General features: G+C 38.8%; 1 protein-coding gene across 2 annotated transcripts in view; it reads left to right on the top strand.

Annotated features, from left to right (window-relative positions):
- The window catches only part of TTC29 (tetratricopeptide repeat domain 29), a 216,446-nt gene that overhangs the window by 46,051 nt on the left and 150,847 nt on the right, over positions 1–19,548 (top strand). For both annotated transcript variants that reach the window (XM_058550163.1, XM_058550162.1), the window contains one exon: positions 3,835–4,020. In XM_058550163.1, coding sequence (XP_058406146.1) covers positions 3,835–4,020 — 186 coding nt within the window. The remainder of the gene's footprint in view (positions 1–3,834; positions 4,021–19,548) is intronic.

Here is a 19,548-nt window from a genome sequence, read left to right as displayed (position 1 = left end):
TCATTTGTCATAAAGTGTCATAAATATGAGAAACTTATCATAAAGCATTTTATAATTATAAAGAAACTAAAATGCTAGATAGTCTATTTTAGGGTAGAAAACATTTTAATTTATAGTCTTTTATTAAAGAAAAGTAACTATACATATAAATAAAAATGTTTCTCCAATTCCCAAAATTAACAAAGTTCAGACTTTATAATAGCCAATGTCTTAGACATGTAATATAAGTAATGAAAGGAAATATTTCCTTTACTGAGTGGTTTATCATATATTCATGGTAACTAAGGTTGCATTTGTTAAATGGAACAAAGTTACCTCTTGCTCGGAATAGCTCTTTTGTAGGGTTATCTTCCAAATGCAGTGGCTTCTCCCTGGTTGAAATACAGAAAATTAAAATTATTGCAAAAAGTATTGTGGGAAATACTTCATTTAAAGGGCATATAAACATTTGTATGCTCTTTTTAAAAATTTGCATAATTTTTTTCATATTTAACACATGAACTTTATTGGGGGAAAATCATGATTTGAATTAAGAATGTTCCAGAAAATGATATAGGGGATATGCACATTCACTCTTATTAACTTGAATTAATCCTAAATCTTAAAACCCATATAAACACACAGACACACACACACACTCTTAATCTAGAATATATAAATCTGTTAATAACGTCTCAAGATTCCATCCCATATGGTCGTGAGATCTGAGACAATTATCCTGAGGTGGCGTATCTCTGAGCGTTCTCATTGCTTCTCATTGGAAAGACCGTCACTCTAGGGTCACAATGAAGTTCATTTAATCAAAGCTATGGCACTAACAATAGTCATCTCGGGTCAGTTCTGCCTCTTGAGACTTATAGAGCAGAAACCTAGAGTTATTTAAATTACTTTACAAAACATCACTTTCTGTTTCATAGCAAAGAAGTGTTGAAAGTAAGCCAGTCATTTCTTTTTGGATTATTTTCCATTTGTTACAGGGTTTCTTTGTCCCTGATAATGTTTCTTATATTACTCATTGTGAATCATCTCTGTACCGTCTGTAACATTATGATTAGGGCCTTGTGCCCCATGGGGCCAGGCAAGAGATGGCAATAATGATTATGGGTAACCGAATCAATAGATAATTCAAACATTATTTACACTTGACTTTAAATTATTGTCAAGGGTTAAGCAGCGATTTTTTTTCTAATAACATTTATTTAAGATACCCAAAGTATGTTCTACTCAAGTAGAGTTCCAAAGGATGTTTATAGGTTTTATGTAAAGCAAAGCAAAAGTAATTGTCTGGTGAAATAAGTTTGAGAAACATCAGGTGAATTCACATTGATGTTAAGCAAGTCGGTTTATTGCAAGGCTTATCAGAGCCTTTAATATGCTGATGTATATTGTGTGGTTCACTGAAAGAGGGAAATTAACAAGAGCAGTTCCCAAATTTATTTCATCATAGAATCTCTTTTTTAGGTAGCATAATGAATACAGGTATAAATAATAAACCAACAATAAAAGTGATTTTCATCTTATAGGTATATACCCACTGACAATTCAAGGAAGTGGTCTATAAGCAAGGAGAAAAGGCAGCTTAGAGTGTAAAGGGCATAGGCCATATATTTGGTTTGTGCAAAGATTCAAAACTTGAATATATTCCTTTACACTTAACACTCTGAAAAACGCTCCATTTTTCTAAAGAAAAATAGCTTTGCTGACAAATAGTCGTGTTTTTTTTTTTTTTTTTTTTTGTGAGGAAGGTCAGCCCTGAGCTAACATCCATGCTAATCCTCCTCTTTTTGCTGAGGAAGACTGGCCCTGAGCTAACATCTGTTGCCAATGCTCCTCCTTTTTTTTTCCCCAAAGCCCCAGTAGATAGCTGTATGTCATAGTTGCACATCCTTCTAGTTGCTGTATGTGCACGTGGCCTCAGCATGGCCAGAGAAGCGGTGCATCAGTGCGCGCCCGGGATCCGAACCCGGGCCGCCAGTAGCAGAGCGCGCACACTTAACCGCTAAGCCACAGGCCGGCCCGACAAATAGTCTTTAAATATGGAATCTCAATAACTTATATAACTCATTCTAAAAAAAATAAAAATAAAACTTTGTTTATGAAATATTGGAAATATTTTTCTATTGAGGTTAAATTACTGAAAAACAGAAAAATTATTTCAGGATTACATTCTGTTTTTAAAAACGCTCTTTAAGATAACCTTTTTAAAATGAAAGATATGAAATGTTTTACTTAGAGGCTTTAAAAAATAATAACTCTCTAATCACTAAATATGACAAAAAATATAAAATATTATGAAATAGACTTTAGTGCTCTATTCACATTAGGTAGAAGGTTCAGAATGGGAAGATAAAGTATAAAAGTCAGTTCTGAGATGAGAATATTTGTTTTAAATGAATAACTCAGGTTACTCTCAGCTTTTCACCTAAGCTGTTGCCTATTATGAATAGCCTTAAAAAGCAGAATGGCTCCCAGAATCCCCAGCTCCTTCAAAAATAAGGAGAGAAAGACCTTTTTTTTTTACCTTAATTTTTAAGTATAAATTTTATCTTGAGATTAATCTTAATTTCCTATGGAATTATGAAACAGTATATGTAAAGGAATGATGTAGGTTTTAGAAATTTCTTTTGAAACATTGGAGTTCTTGAAAGTTACCTTTTGCTGTAATCGGCCTAATTTCACTTTTTTCTGAGCCTTTTGATTTTAATCTTATGGGGAGTACTAGTGGGCAATGGATAAATACTTTTAATAATCGTAATCCTTTCAGGAATATATAAGTTGACTCTTCTGGTAGTAGTAAACAATTAGAATCGGTGAATTCTAATAGATAACGATGGTTATAAAAAATCCTTGGAAAGGTAATCCAGAGGCTGCCACATAACTGTGCTTTCAGCACAAACGCAAAAAGACATAAAGATTATCAATTTGTTCACATTCACCAATAGAGTGGAGTTTACAGACTGAGGCATAATTTGTTAACACACAACCATTTTTATTCAAGTTCACAATTGATTGCAGTGGGGTGTATAAGACTGCTTCACAATTTATTAACACCTTTTTTTTTGTATACATATAGGTCAGATGCCACTTTAGGAAAAAAAGGGTCGTTTAATACGTTAATAACTAGTAAACTAATAACTGTCTAAGCGAGAAGGATGACTAGTATTAATGCATTTTCAGTAGAAAAATATACTCATAGAAAACAGAAGCATAGAAATTCACTCTTAACATTGCTAGTAACTGGTGTTGCTGGAAACATGGCTAGAAAAGTGTAGGGAGCTTATTGGGTCATCCTGAGCATCATTTCTTATATCTATAAGCCTCACGATTGTTTTTCTCTTCTCAGTGAAAGTACCTTGCTGTTTTCATATCCTATCTGCTTTCTTCATTTACATTATTTTTTTGCCATGGTTAAGAAACATTTCTTTCTCTGGAATCTCTAAATACTTTTCAGATCTTCAGTGGGAAAAATATTTGATGATACCACATACTCATTTCTTCCAAAGGAACTGAGCACATTGCTAGTAGATATTATCCTGTCTTTTGTTTTATATAAAATCTAGTGTTTCAACCAAAGAGTATGTCAATTTCTAACATGTTCTAAGTTTTCTGAAAGATTTTTGTTTGCTTTTCTCATATGCACATACTTTAATTAATATAACTATTTTAATAGTTAAAACACATTAATTTAATTTTTGCATTTCGATTTTTAAAATAGTTAATCGTGCTTTGAAGGAAAAATAGAAAATAAATGTCATTATATTGGTTTGCTATTTGAAGGGATGTGCTGTGAGACATTTTTCTAATGCAGTTTATGATGTTTTTCTCCCTTTGAAGAATACTTTGAAGATGTCTATAATAACTTGTATGCTCTGGCCTGTTACTTCAATAATTCGGAAGACAAGTGGGTAAGGAACCACTTCTATGAACGATGTTTTGAGATTGCTCAGCTGATCAAAACAGACGGTGGGAAGAAAGAAGCCGAGGCACATGCGCACATGGGACTTCTCTTTGAGGAAGAAGGTGAGTGGCCATTTGCCAGGCTGCCCGGGGTGCTTTGGAGGATCCAGAGTCCAGGTAACCAGAAATCACGTGGGGGTCGAGAAAAAGGCCTGAGGCTTTAGTATAAGAATGCAAGTTATTGAGATTAAAAGGCAAAGGGATGGACTCACCTTCAGTGTTGTTTGCAGTCATATCTCCACCTGAGGGTGAGCTGTCAGCCTAGAGTTGCCAGGAGCATCATGCCCAAGAGAAAGTGTCTTCCCCATCCATCCACACACATCCTTCATCCACACACGTCCTTCATCCGCACACATCCTTCATCCACACACATCCTTCATCCGCACACATCCTTCATCCGCACACATCCTTCATCCACACACGTGCTGCACGTTTTGAATTCTTTTCTCTTTCTTATAGCTCTCTTTGTTCATTTTAACTTGATTTGTCATGTATGAAAATAGGAAAAAAGGGAAGGCACACTTCGTAATTTTCCTTGCACGCCATGTCCCGTATACAAAACCCCAAAAATATCTATGTAACTCAGATACCACCCCATTGTGATTTTACAATAATTTCTGAAGGAAATGTTCCTTTAAAAATAACTTCATACTTAATAATGTTAATTTAAGACAAGCCAGCGTCTAAAACAACAACAAAAAATCGTCAGAAACATGTTTTGTATAGTAGTTTAATAAGGATTGCAATAGTAACTTCAGAATTAAAATTATTTATGGATATTTAAGGATAGTGGGTAAGTAATATGCAAAATATATATGGGAAGATGAAAATATTTTGTCACGGATAATCCTATTTCTTCCCTCAAAAAACTCTCATTTTCCACAAAAGTTTTGACTTTGACAAAACAGCTAAATTAGAAAATACTTATTATTTTGTGGCAAGGACTGCATAGGACTTTGAGAAAGGGGGAAAAAGAGTTTTGTGCTTCAGGAAATTGCACATTATAATCTGCAGCATGGTAGGTGCTAGAACGTGACAGATGATCAGGGACCATCTTGAATGGTAGATATGGGGAATAGCAGAAAAATTCAAAGTGAGAGATCATACAGACTAGATTCAAAGAAGGCATGGTGGAGTCAGTAGGGACCGCTGGGGGACGTGGAAGATGGGTGGAGTTTAGGCAGGTAAAGAAACAGAAATATATTCTGTAAGAGGAAACTACATACACTAAAGCATAATTAGAGGAACTCATCGGAGGAGAACCTGTTTAAAGTGGAAAGTATTTCTGAGCAGTGATGGGGACTGAGTGGAAAGGCAAAGTGGGGACATGCCGGCACTCAGAGTTTGGGCTTGGGCCACTCCGTGGCTTAGCGGTTAAGTGCGCGCGCTCTGCTACTGGTGGCCGGGGTTCGGATCCCGGCGTGCACCAACGCACCGCTTCTCCGGCCATGCTGAGGCCGCGTCCCACATACAGCAACTAGAAGGATGTGCAGCTATGACATACAACTATCTACTGGGGCTTTAGGGGGAAAAAAAAGAAAAAGGAGGAGGATTGGCAATAGATGTTAGCTCAGAGCCAGTCTTCCTCAGCAAAAGGAGGAGGATTAGCATGGTTGTTAGCTCAGGGCTGATCTTCCTCACAAAAAAAAAAAAAAAGAGTTTGGGCTTAAGCTTCTGTGCATTCAGGGTAAGGCAAGGAGTGTGATGTAATCTAAGTCTGGCTGCGATGCACCCTGCAGGAGGAGGAAAAAGAGGAAGAGGGGATGATGAGGAAGCAACTACACTAATATAGCCCTGAAGGAACAATCCAAAAGCCATCCAAAAGCAAGAGAATGTAACATCCATGGCCAGTCCTAGTCTTTTTTTTTTTTTTTTTGCTTGAGGAAGATTAGCCCTGAGCTAATATCTGTGCCAATCTTCCTCTATTTTTTTTTTTTTTTTGCATGTGGGACACTGCCACAGCACTCCTGGTGAGTGGAGTAGGCCTGCACCTGGGATCCGAAGCTGCGAACCCAGGCCACTGAAGCAGAGTGCATGAAACTTTAACCACCTGGCTTGGGGCTGGGGCCTGCAGTGCCATTTATAATATCTCAAAGCAGGAGATTCGTTAAATACATTAAGCAATATCCATGCAACACAGTTCTGTGCAATCAAGAAGTTACAAGTTAGAGCAAAGTTTACTCATTCATTTAACAAATATTTGTTTAAAACGTAATGTTAGGGGATAAAACAGAGAACAAGACAGACAAAATCCTTCCCCTTATGGCACTTACATCCTATTGGGAAAAAGAGGCCTTACCTACTAATAGTTATATAATATATTAAATAGTGGTAAGTGCTACTATGAAAAATAAAACACGGCAAAGGAATAGACAGTGATTGCTGCTTTGCATGAGGTGTTCACCTGTTAAAAGGTGAGACATGAGTGAAATGAAGGAGTGAGCCTTGTGGAAATCTGGAGGAAGAGGATCTAGAGAGAGGACATAGTAAGTGCAAGGGCCCTGAGGCAAGTGTGTGCTGAACATGCACAAGGACCAGCAAGAAGGCTAATGTGTCTGGAGCTCAGTGAGTAATGTCGGAAGTAGGAGAGAAGCTAAGTATAGACCAGGAGACTAGGGATCACACTGGGGCTTGTAGGCCAAGGTGAGGACTTTGGATTTTATTCTACATTGTATAGGAAACCCCAAATATATGTTGATTTGAGAAAATGCTCATGATACATTAAGTAGAAAAATAAGATACCAAACACAATGTAGAATATAATTATATGCGGTATGTACCATACACCAACACGTTAACAGTGGTTATTTTTGAATGTGGGGATCATAGGTGATTATAAAATTATGCACTGAGGAGATATTTCTTACTATAATTTGAGAAGCTATTTGTTAAAGCTTTTAGCCTATTGTTAAAAGTAGAGTTTTGTTTTTCAATTTGTAAACGGGATAAATTCTTGCTTAAGTAAGGTAAAATTCTTACTTAGCTTTTAAAAATTACTATTCTCATTTCAGAGATGAGGTAAATACTTTTTAAAGCTTTTAAAAATTATTAACTTCATTTTGAGGATGATGAAACCATGTCACAAAGAGATTAAGCTGGTTAGTGGTAGAGCCAGCATTAACTAGTCAGTTGGCCTCAGAGCCTGTGCCACTAGCCACTGGCTTTACTTTCATGATGTGCTAATTGTGAAAATTCCTGAAAATTATGTACTAAAATATGATTTAGCACTTTTTTGTTCTTTACTATGTGAACCTCCCTCAATTGAAAGGAATAAAATTTTTTTTTGTTTTGTGTTTATAATTGGAGTCATCAAATTGTCCAATTACAATGACAAATCAAATAATGCAACTGTCAATTACTGGACCCCCAAAAAAGAAGTCAAAAAAGAAATAAGAAATAATGTATGAAAATAAGGAGTGAAGAAGTCAAGACTACATTGATGAAAATTTAAGAGTGGCCCCAGTGAGATTCAGATAGCTATCATAGGTATATTCTGAATTTTTCTATGAATTTTATTTCTGATTTTTTAAATTTGATTTGATTTTTTTTAGAAACTTTATTGTGGTAAAAAAACACATAAAATTTACCATCTTAGCTATTTCTTCTTCTTTTTTTTTTTGGTGAGAAAGATTAGCCCTGAGCTAACATCTGTTGCTTTCCTCCTCTTTTTGCTGAGGAAGATTGGCCTTGGGCTAACATCTGTGCCCATCTTCCTCTACTTTATATGTGGAACGCCTGCTACAGCATAGCTTGATAAGTGGTGCGTAGGTCCACGCCCGGGATCTGAACCAAACCTCGGGCCGCCAAAGCAGAGCACGCAAACTTAACCACCATGCCACCAGGCTGGCTCCCCATCTTAGCTATTTCTAAGTGTACAGTTCAGTAATGGTAAGTATATTCATATTGTTGTGCAACCAATCTCCAGAACTTTTTCATCTTGCAAAACTGAAACTCAATACCCATTAAACAGCAACTACCGATTTCCCTCTCCTTGTGATTTTTTAAAATCTCTAAATGTATTTCTATTGGAGGATTTATTCATTGCTTCCTTCCTTTATTCATTTATTCATTCATTCATCCATCAATAGATTCATCTATCCATTCCTCATTCAACAAATATTGGAGTGCTCACTAATCCTATGATTAGAACCATGGCACCGTGGTTGCCAGTATCACTTCAGTGGCTGAGAGTGAGGATGAGTTTGGGAAACGCGATCAGAGTGGGGCTTCCATGAGATTACATATTTGCATGTCCTTCACTTGCTCACATTTAGATTCCCCACCCTATAGCATGATAAAATGCACCCGTATTCCATAATAAACAGAATGTTTTGGCTATGAAATTACTTTTAAGTTAGATTGTGTTATTTTATTTTGGAACCACTTTTTGTCAGATCTAAAATATTTTTCTATGTCCTTAATCAGTTCCTTAATCAGGCCCTAGGAACCATGCCTTTATTCCCTGATGGATAAGATGACTGAGTTGGTGTTGATGAAAATTTTAGAGATTGACTTTAATGTTCGATGTACCTAGCAGTGGTGAAAATTATCTGTGCAGCGTTTGTAATCTGGGGTAGAATTTTCATGAGGTGGGTAAACTAGGACCACTTAGAATATGTGGTTGGAGTGCAGTGGGGACTCACCTGGCTGTAGGGGTCCCCCTGAGGTGATGGTTGTGTAACTTCCGCATTTCTGATCTGATTGGTCCAGACAAGCGAATGGAGGCCCCATAGCAACAGCTAGGCGGCAGCTGTGCTCAGAGGCAGGTGGCAGCGTCCTGATTCCAGGGGTGCCCATTCAGGTTAAAGCACGATACCAGCTGGCAGATGGCAAAGGGCAGGTTGTCAGGGCCCAGTCAAGCAGGCTGTAGTCCAGGGCATGGCTCCAGCACCCTCAGGGAACTGTAGAGCAAATGAACATGAGCAGAAGCCATAGTCACCGGGACTGGGCACCCGGGTATAGTCAGGACCAGTGTTCAGCCCACTGACACATGTGTGACAAGAGCGTCACCCAGAGTCCCCTGGCCAGAGTTGAATACAGGTTCTAGTCCCCACTGCTGCTAAAGATGGGGCTCTAGCATATAGTGTGGCCTGGTTTCCATTGGTTCACGGGCTGGCAGTCTCATTCGTCAGGTGAAATATGTTCAGACCAAAGCTGGAGTAGTCATGGACTGACAAACACTCGTAGCAAATCAGTGGCTGTATCTTCTTTCAGAATTGTGACCTAATTGTAAGGACAAAAGGACACGCAGCATTCACACCGCATCGTGGAGTGTTGGAGAAAGCTCTCTGATGCTGGGTCAGTAGGAGATATGCCCATGCATTCTAGAGCAGCACATAGAGGTCCAGCAGGGCCAGATGTCAGACCCCAGGAGGGAGAGGGCTTTTTAAGAGACATGATGAGGGAAGCATTGGCTCCTCCCCAGGTATGGTCTGGGGCCAGGTCAACAATAACAAAATGACATGGCAGAACCTTAACTTCAATCTTCTCCTGCCAGGTGGGCATTAGTGGTTGGGTGCAGTAGCAGCCCGTCCTCTGGCATGATCAGGGGACTAGGGACCAAGCCTTGCAGTTGCAGCTTTATTGGTGGGGAGCAAACTAGCGGCAGAGATGACCACATCAGCATTCATAGTTGAGCAAGCACCAGCATGTTTCCCCGCTCCCTACTTCCATTGATTTAGGATCTGGGTCCAGGCATTGCTTTTGACCAAATCAATGGACTCAGCACTGAGATTAGCTGGGTTCTATGGAGCCTTGCAGGAGGCCAGTCTTTTTTCTGGGAGACTAGCCTGCAGGGATCAGTCTTGGACAAGTTAACCCTTAATTTCTGTCTATCTTTTTGTCCTCTTCCTTTCTCTCCATTCAAAGGGGGGGTGGCTTCTAAGTATCATCTCTCACTCTGTCAGCAACCCATTCCATTTCAACCCATATGGGCTTTGAGTCTAGATTTTGCTATGGGAAACCAGGAGGACGATTGGAAATAGATGTTGGGTGAAAACCCCAGGGTGTTGATCATGTTCACTGAAGACAGACAGAGGAAGACCATTGTAGGAACAGTTTAGGAAGTGTGCATCTTCCAGTTCAGAAGGCCATCATCTGTGACTTTAGCACAGGGACTGAATAAAGGCTAACTAGAATCTACAGCATCGATCCCAAGTCTTCCCAATGACTGGGGAACTCCAGAAGAAAAGAAGAGTTGTCCTGGTTGGCTTGTTCAGTTCAGGTCCTAGAATTTATCGTTGGCAGTCAGTTCCATGGACAGATTCTAGATAGTGTGTCTTAGTGCAGTTTTCCAGAGGCCAGAAGGCACCAGGAGCAGGGTGGTGTTGTGAAGACACACTGGAATGGCTCCCATTCTCCCCTGATGCATCCAGTAGTGGAAAGCGGATTCAGCAACAGATTTGTGGAGGAGGCCACCACTATAAGGGACTGTCCCATTTACCATCTTGATCTCATACAGAGGAGTTAGAATTTGGGAGCACACTTATCCTTGTCTTGCTAATGGTTAGCACCCTTTTCTAAGATCTCCTCCAACCATTGGGGAAAATGTCCCCTTTCTTCTTTTCTTTCATGAATTTTATGAGGAGCAGTGGTTCACCTTTCCTTTTAGTGAAGTATCCACCCCATCCTAGGCAACTGCCTTCAATATCTTGCACACACACACAAAAATGAGGAATTCTGTCACTGAGAGTCTTAACCCCATAGGTCTCCCACTGCTCAGGATTTTTCAAAGCTAGTTCCTGCTAACAGTCACTAACTGGCCATCCTGAAGTCTGGCCACAACACCACCAGCAGACTCTTCCCACTCCAATCTTGGTCTTTGATTTATTTCTGGTCCCTTGACTTGCTTCCAGAAGGTCATGGTGTGGGCCTGGACAGATGCCCAGTTTTCTGGGACAGCTGCCATGCTAACAAGGTAAGTGGTCAGCAGCACACACAGCAGGCCTGCTAGAACAGCACTCCTTGAGAGAACGCATAGAGACAGGAGCAGTAGCAGGTGTGTGCTGGTCTCCCATTGCCCTTTCATTGACGATATGTGTTTAGGGAAGTATCGTCACACTCCTGATGTGATTGGGGGACAAACACAATAGCAACATGATGTGGCAGAGCCTTGAGACAGGCCCCCTCCTGCCAGCTCAGCATTGATGGTTTGATGTAGCGCAGCCTCTCTCCTGCATGATCAGTAAAGGAAAAAGAAGGAAGGGGATGGCTGAAGTCTCTGCCTTGTGGTAGCAGCTATAGGACATGGTGTACAAATATCAAGATTTGACCCACAGGTATTTGTAGTTTGGGGAGCACCAACCTCTCCCCTGTCAGGAGAGAGGGACTGGGGTCCACGCCTTCACAATAGGTAAGGATTGACTGCCTTAAAAGCACTGAGCCTGAATGTTTCCTTGGAACTTTGCTAGAGTCCATCTTTTCTAGGACATTAGCCTGCAGGGATCAGTCCTAGACAAGTTAACCCTTACCTCTTAAATATGTAAGTTTTGCACAGGAGTGCTATTAATGTAAAGAGACTTGGGTCAGAAGATGGACACAGAAGTCCTGCCCTCTAAGAACTAGGACAAAGATGGGACCATGAGCAAGACTATAAGCTTCACAAGAAGCACCACCTCCCCAAAGACTAGATTTTTCCAAGAACTGACCAAAATAGAAGAGAACCAGTGAGTTAAAGTAAAAGATCAAATCTCTTTCCCAGGAGAATGCCTGCTAGACACTGGAATTGAGTGAGGTGCTGTTCCTACCAACTGTCCCCCAACTGTGGGTAGAAGCAGGGGGATTCTACCAGCACCACATGGCCAGGGAGCAGAGCCAAGGGCAAACTGTCCACTTTGCTTGCCTTTAAATACTAGGACTAAATAGATTGCTCCTAACTGAAGGATGTAGGAAATACAAGGAAAACAAAGCCTTAACCTGTAGACCGAGGTAAAGAACAAATTTGTAAAAGTGATCATTTTAGGAAAATTCTTAGTATCTTCAGAAAGATACAAGTAGAAGACAGAAAAGCCTAAGGATAGAACCAAATGAGATGAGAATGGGCCCCAGATGAAATAAGGAAGGCTTTTAATAAGATGTGTTGGTAGAATTAAAATAGTGGAAAAGGTAAAGAGCAGAATTGGCATCATGGAAAACTGAATCAGTGATGTTGAGGACAGACTTGAAACACTCTCCCAAAATGCAAGGGAAAGTCTAAGAGATGAAAACAACAAGAGATGATAAATATGGAAGTTCCTGAGGAAAAATACACAATAACTGAAACAAAAGCAATAAGAAAGACATTTCAAGAAAGCTTTCTTGACCCTAAAAAAATCTGAATTTGCAGATTAAAATAACTCTTCATGTTCCAGTCAAAATTATTTTAAAAGATCCATAACTAGATAAATTCTTGGAAATTTTTTGAATAACTCAGGTAAAGACAGACTCCTACGTGCATCCAAAGAGAAAACACGGATCGCCTGCATTGGAACAAAAATTAGACAAACTCAGTTTTCTTCTTTGCAACGATAAATGCCACAAAATAAAAAGAAGTAGAGTCCACAGGATTTGAGAGGAGGGGAAAGAGAGTGGAATGGTGTAGAGTTGAGGATTGAGAGTATGCTACGGAGCACAGTTCTGGTTTTTGTGTGAAGTAGCAGGAAGACATTCTTACATATGCAAGTTTCAGAAAGTACCCTCTGAAGGTACCTTCCATATATATGGTACTCTACAACCCAACAAGAGATACATCAAAATTAAAAATTCAAGAAGAAGTCCTAATATAAAAGAACTGACAGTAGACACTGAAACTGATTAAACATAAAGTTAAGTCTACAAAAATACATGTCAGTAATTTTTCAAATAAAAGATACAAAGTATAAAATTAAATCATTAATTGTGATTTTAATTTTTCTCTTCATAACTTTGCATGTTTACCAAACATTTTGCAGTAATGTTAATTACTTATGCATCTTATTGTAAAATTAAAATTTATAAGAAACATTTAAAAATAAACTTCAAAAAAGTAGAAAATATAGGCAAATATTTATTCAATCTTAGATAGGACAAACCTTCAAAACATAAAAACAATTGAACAAAACACAAAGGAAAATAATAAGGTTTATTGAGAGAAAATTATATCCTCTGCCTGCTCCAAGTTCAGAACCAATTCAGAAGGAACACGGGAATCAGACAGATCATAGCTGTTAAGGCCGGTTGGGGAACAGAACTTATATCTGTTTGAATCAGACTCTATTACCCTCCAGAATTCATCTTAACCGCCTAATTACTGGCAGAGACTGGTCAAGCTCTGGTTCTAAGCCTGCTCCTGTGAGCTTCAGCATGGAGTTCAGAGGTCACACCTCCTTGAGAACTGAGTCCAGAGAGGACGAGAGTTCACAATTCCACCGTTAGATATGTCGTCATTCTTTCTCCCTTAAAGAGAAGTGAAGAAGAAAGGAGAGAGGGAGTCCCCTCATGGAAACATGAGGCTAGCGGAATAGCCCTCTATCAGAAACAAACATTGAGAGATTTGACACATACTTAAAAAATAAATTATTTATTAAAGACCTTGTATAATTAAAAGATAAATAAAAACTGGGAAATATTTGAAGTAAATGTGATAACAAATTAATATCATTATTGTATAAAGAACAGTTACAAACTGGTGAGAAAAACCGCTAACACACCAGTAGAAAAATGGTGAAGGAACTAAGACAATTCAAAGAAGAAATTCAACTGGGTAATAAATACAAAAAAAGGCCAATATTGATAATAAAAAAGTACAAATTAAAGCACTAAAGTTATGCCACTTTTTACCTGTAATTTTATAACAAACGTTTATTGTGCTCCTACTATGTGCAAGACTCTGGGCTAAGTGCTGGGACTATATACTGAAAAAGATATTTATGGCCCCTTGATTCAGAGGCTTACATTTTAGTGGAAGAGGCAAGTCAGTGCTCTGATAATTACAATAATGTGGGTGAGTGTGCTAATAGGATAGGTACAGAGTGCACCAGATTTGAATGCAGAGGAATCAAAGTGGTCTATTTATTTGTTTAAGATAGCATTAAATGCTTGTGAAATTTTGGTAAGCATGTTTTTCACATTGCTGGTGATAGGACCAGCAAACCTGACATTTCTAGCAATCAATTTGGGAATATATATCAAGAGTTTAAAATATGTCCATATCCTTTAACCCTGCTGTTCTGCTTCTAGGAAATAATCAGATATGAAGACAAAGATTTGCATAAAGACATATTATGTCTTTATATATCTATTATTTGTAATAGTAAAAAAAAATGGAAACAATAGAAATGTCCTACATTAATTACACATGGTGAATTCTTCTTATCTAGCCATTCAAAATATTGTTTTCCAATAATTATAATAATAAGAGCTACCAATTATTGAGTGCTATGTGTCAGTTACTATACAAATGCTAATTCTGGCCAGTAGGCTCTGAGCAGTCACTTCCAGGCTGAAGCTTGGAGGAACAGATGTGAGTCCTCCATACTATGTCTATTTTTGCCATGACAACCATGGAGAACTTATGTTGAGATGGTGAAACCATGAGATGGAAACAACCGGGATCTCTTAAAGAGAATTTGGAAGGGAGCTGCTCTAGAGAATCACCCACCCTCAGAAAGCTTCATGGGAGCAGTAAAATTACTTTGTCAAAGCGTTTGGGATTTCAAGGTCTATTTACAACCACAGTGGAGCCTAATCTAACGTTGACTGATACAATCTCCAACATTTATATGCCCTTATTGTGAATGAGGGATTTCACAAGTTCTGTGAGTGGTTTTTGGAAATTTCTTTGAAAATTTCACGCAATGGTCTAAAGATTCCCTTTGGAATATGATATCTAATGTCTTTGTACTTCTCTGAAAACCTCCATTTTAACATTTTTAGACACACAAATTGCTCAATTTACTAATACAACTTAGTCTTCCAAAAATTCTATTTCTTTTTTTAGCATAGAAAAAAGAGATGCATTTTAGTTCTTCCGTTATGTATTTCTGTATTGTTTGAATATAGTAGATGTGCAACATATCTATGATACAAAAAAAGTAACAACATATAACTTTTTAAAGCTAGCTGATGTACAGTGACTCCATCACAAGTCTACAATAGTGTTTTGTCTGCTATACGTGGGCCTAAACTGTTTCAGGATCCCATGATTATCATTACTGAAGACCAAACCCAGGAGGAAATAGTGGGCCTCTTGGCTGACCCAGTCTCAGAGTCTCCATCTGAAGCAGAGACTCACTACCTGATCACGCGTCTTGGAATTGGGATCCGCTACTAAAACTTTGAGCTCTCTGACTCAATCTTGGATTCCTAATTTCCTTCACTCAAGTCTCTTGGAAGCTTCTTCCAGGCCAACTCAGTAACCCAGTGTGAGAGAAGAACCAACCATTAGAGCAAAGGAGCAGACACCACAGTCGTGATTGTCAACGTTGAACGCTGCACATAGACGCCTCTGCAACTCAGTCTCCATTTGTGACAACATGGTTGGACCTTGAGGGTATTATGCTAAGCAAAATAAGTAAGAGGGACAAAGTCAAATACCGTATGATCTCACTCATAAATAGAAGATAAAAACAACAACAAACCAACACACAGAGACAGAGACTGGATTGGTGGTTACCAGAATGGTAGGAGGGAGGGGGGAGGGTGAAAGGGGTGATTAGGCACATGTGTATGGTGATGGATGGTAATTAATCTTTGGATGGTAAACATGATGTAATCTACACAGAAATCAAAATATAGTGATGTACACCCTAAATTTATATAATGTTATAAACCAGTGTTACCACAATAAAAAAAATTTTTTTAATTAAAAATTTTTGAAAATGAAAATAGAACAGAAAAAAAAGAAACTCAGTCAAATGAAGGAATTTACCAGATTCTTTACAGATGCCTTATCTGAGAAATCAGGAGTATCTGATCTGCTATCCCCTATAATAATATAATAATAATCCACTCTGAAGGTATCTCTGTCACCTAGTTCCACTTGAACCATCATCCCAGGCAATAATTCATACAACTAGAAACATCTTCTAAATCTCTGTGAACATTCCCCAGATGGGCTTCCATTGCTGAAGAACAGCTTTGGATAGATGTGTTACTTATAGTTTCCTACCATGAGCACACGGACTCTCGTGCTCTGACTGTGCCACAGTATTGCTCTGCCTGTATAAATATTTGGTGGCCTCAAACCATGTCAGTATATTTACCCACCATCAAAAGTCACTATATCTCTGCTCACCACCTAACATTCATTGGCTTCTACATCCTTTTTTTTTTTTGTGAGGAAGATCAGCCCTGAGCTAACATCCATGCTAATCCTCCCCCTTTTTTGCTGAGGAAGACTGGCTCTGAGATAACATCTATTGCCAATCCTCCTCCTTTTTTTTTTTTCCCCCCAAAGTCCCAGTAGATAGTTATATGTCATAGTTGCACATCTTTCTAGTTGCTGTATGTGGGACGTGGCCTCAGCATGGCCAGAGAAGCGGTGCGTCGGTGCATGCCCGGGATCCGAACACGGGCCGCCAGTAGCGGAGCAGGCGCACTTAACCACTAAGCCACAGGGCCTGCCCACATCCTTTTATTTTTATCTCCCAGCTGCCCCAAACTCAGAGCCTTAATGCTGTACTGATGGTGACAGTTCTCAACCTTTTCTCTTACAGCAATAATTATGATTGTTAACATTGACTTAGACAACGCTCCTATGAGAATACTGAGATTTAAACACACCTCCCTCCCTCAAAGCACAAGTAGTAAATACTACCACCAATTGTGGGCTATGGTCAAAGTAAAACAGGCTGAGGGTTATGTGCTACCTGTAGTCCTATAGCTTTTCTCTCCCACCTAGAAAGCACATTGGAATTCAAATGAGTAATACTTTTTAAAATGGATAATGACAATTCAACGTTATATGTTAAAAAAGTAAACCGTCAAAAACTTTGATTGTTTATTGTTATAAAAATTATCAGCAGCACATTTTAGAATTGATTGGGACACACAAGTGGGCCTCAATACAGTTTAGGGTAGAGTTTCTGGCTCTGCTCGCTCCATCCATCCCAAAGTTTGACTAATAAACTTCTGAGACCCTTTGCGTCATTGCCAGCCTCAATCTGGTTTTCTCTCTCACTTTCCCTTCTGTATCTCTCTATGTACACTTATATTTGTGAATCCATCATCTGCCAGATCACGAGACCCCATCCTTCATTGGATCCTTCCTCCAATGGATCTTTTAGTAGTTAACTGAGACCTCCAAATGCCACAACGTGATCTGGACTCCATTACTATTGGCCTGGGGAAATGAGGCCAAAGTGTGCGTAAGCCAGGGAACTTTCTGACTCCTTCAGCAAACCCTTTTTCTTGTGTCAGCTTTCCCAGTGACTGATTCTACTCCACAAAGCCCATGCCCTGTACGTGTGAGGGGAATGTCATTTTCCCTGTGCAGCAGTCTGGTCGTTAGGCTAATTGGAGGCACAGTCATAAAGGCCAGTTCTTATTCTTTCAAATGCAGGCCTCCTGCAATGAAGTCTCTTAGGACTGTCCTCATATATGGCCTAATCCTTCTGTCCTGTCTCCTCTCTGCTTTGACCTCAGATTTGCCATGGGCTTGGGCTCCCGCATGCACCTCTCTTGTAACCATGTCTGTGAGTCTAGTTATCTCTTTGATTGGTGGGTAAGCCTTTTTACATCCAGCCCGCAGTCTCTGGTCATGGAGTCACATGTGCTGCCCTGCTTTGCTTGACTTCTCCAGTGTTGGTACTGACAGCTTTCAGTACCTATGCTACTAAGACAGGACAACTGTTGTATGCATTGCTGGTACTTTTTGTTTTCTCATTTGGAAGAAGATTTTCAATCATATTTGTTATGGGTTTAATCGTGGACACCAAAAAGATGTTGAATTTTTAACCTCCAGTACCTATAAATGTGACCTTATTTGGAAACAGGGTCTTTGCAGATGATCAAGATAAGATGAGGTCATTTGGGCAGGCCCTAATCCAATATGACTGGTGTCTTTATAAAAAGGGGAAATTTAGGCAGAGAAATAGGCATGTACCCAGGGAAGATGATGTGGAGACATAGGGAGAACACCATCCACAGACCAAGGAAAACCTGAAGCTACCAAAGCTAGCAGGGAGGCACTGAACAGATTCTCCTTCACAGCCCTCAGGAGGAAGCAGCCCTGCTGACACCTTGATTTCAGACTTCCAGCCTCCAGACCTGTGAGAGAATAAATTCTATTGTTTAAGCCACCCAGTTTGTGGAACTTTGTTATGGCAGCCCCTGGAAACTAATATAATATTCAATATGGTGTCAGTGATTTTCCTTAACTAAAAAAACATGTTATTTCAGGGGGGGTAAAAAAGGAACATAATAGTAGTGGAGTGCTATGGTTTGACATATGAAGAATGTAATGTTCCTTCATTTCAAACTGACAGATAAGACATTTATGGTGGGTGGTGATCAATTGAATACTATCTAAAATAATATAAAGAGATTTCCCAAACTCCTTAATATCTCATATAAATAATCTTTTCCTAGAGTTTTGGCTTTTTACCTTATTCTAAATTCCATTATAAATGTGACTTCATTTGGCAAATATTTTTATTCCTCATCATTTGAAATGAAATTTATCATCACAGTATTCAGTTCTCAAACAAAAAGTTAAAATACAATACAATCAAATATTTTAATATCATCAAAGATGCCACTATCAAAATTGATAGAAATTATATGGTAATTTCTTATTTGTCATGGAATAATGTATGCCAGTTTGTTAGGAAAACAGCCTTAATAACTAAAAGAAATGCAAAGGATATATCAGTTTTTAGTGTGGTATTTCATTTTCTCTTTCATTTTATTAAAAATTAATAGAAATGTAAGTGCTGTTGAGAGGATTTAAAACTCATGAAATACACAAAATCTCAACTGAGGCAACCTTTGGAGAAGGACACTGATGATGTGAAATGACGGGAGACTTATTTTACATCCTTTTGCACTGTTAGGATTGGTTACCTGTGCATGTGTTATCTTTTTTTTTTTTTTTTTTGGTGAGAAAGATCGGCCCTGAGCTAACATCTGTTTCCAACCTTCCTCTTTTTTCTTGAGGAAGATTGTCCCTGAGCTAACATCTGTGCCAATCTTCCTGTATTTTTTGTATGTAGGATGCTGCCACAGCATGGCTTGATGAGCAGTGTGTAAGTCCATGCCTGGGATCCAAACCTGTGAACCTCAGGCTGCGAAGCAGAGCATGCAAACTTAACCACTATGCCACTGGGCTGGCCTCATGTGTTATCTTGTAATTGGGAGAAAAACTAGCTGATCTTAAAAATTAAAAAGTATTGAAAAGGACAACAGGGTTTTACAGTTGGTAAGAAATAATGGTGAAGATCAAAGAACTATTATAGATCCAATCATATAATTAATGAAGTAGAAAAGTGGGGAGAAATGTTAATTATTGATTGGTTTTCAGATAGTAAGGGAAGCCCAAATGTACAGAGATATCAGAAATATGGGACAAAAGCTTTAAATAAAGATATAAATTGGAAACTTGCAAATTCATACACAAGAGTTAAATTAGTGATAGTT

This window comes from Diceros bicornis, chromosome 11, assembly GCF_020826845.1.
Source record: "Diceros bicornis minor isolate mBicDic1 chromosome 11, mDicBic1.mat.cur, whole genome shotgun sequence".
Classification (NCBI taxonomy): Eukaryota; Metazoa; Chordata; class Mammalia; order Perissodactyla; family Rhinocerotidae; genus Diceros; species Diceros bicornis.
The sequence above is the reverse complement of the archived record's forward strand: the minus strand, read 5'-3'. Positions and strand labels throughout refer to the sequence as shown.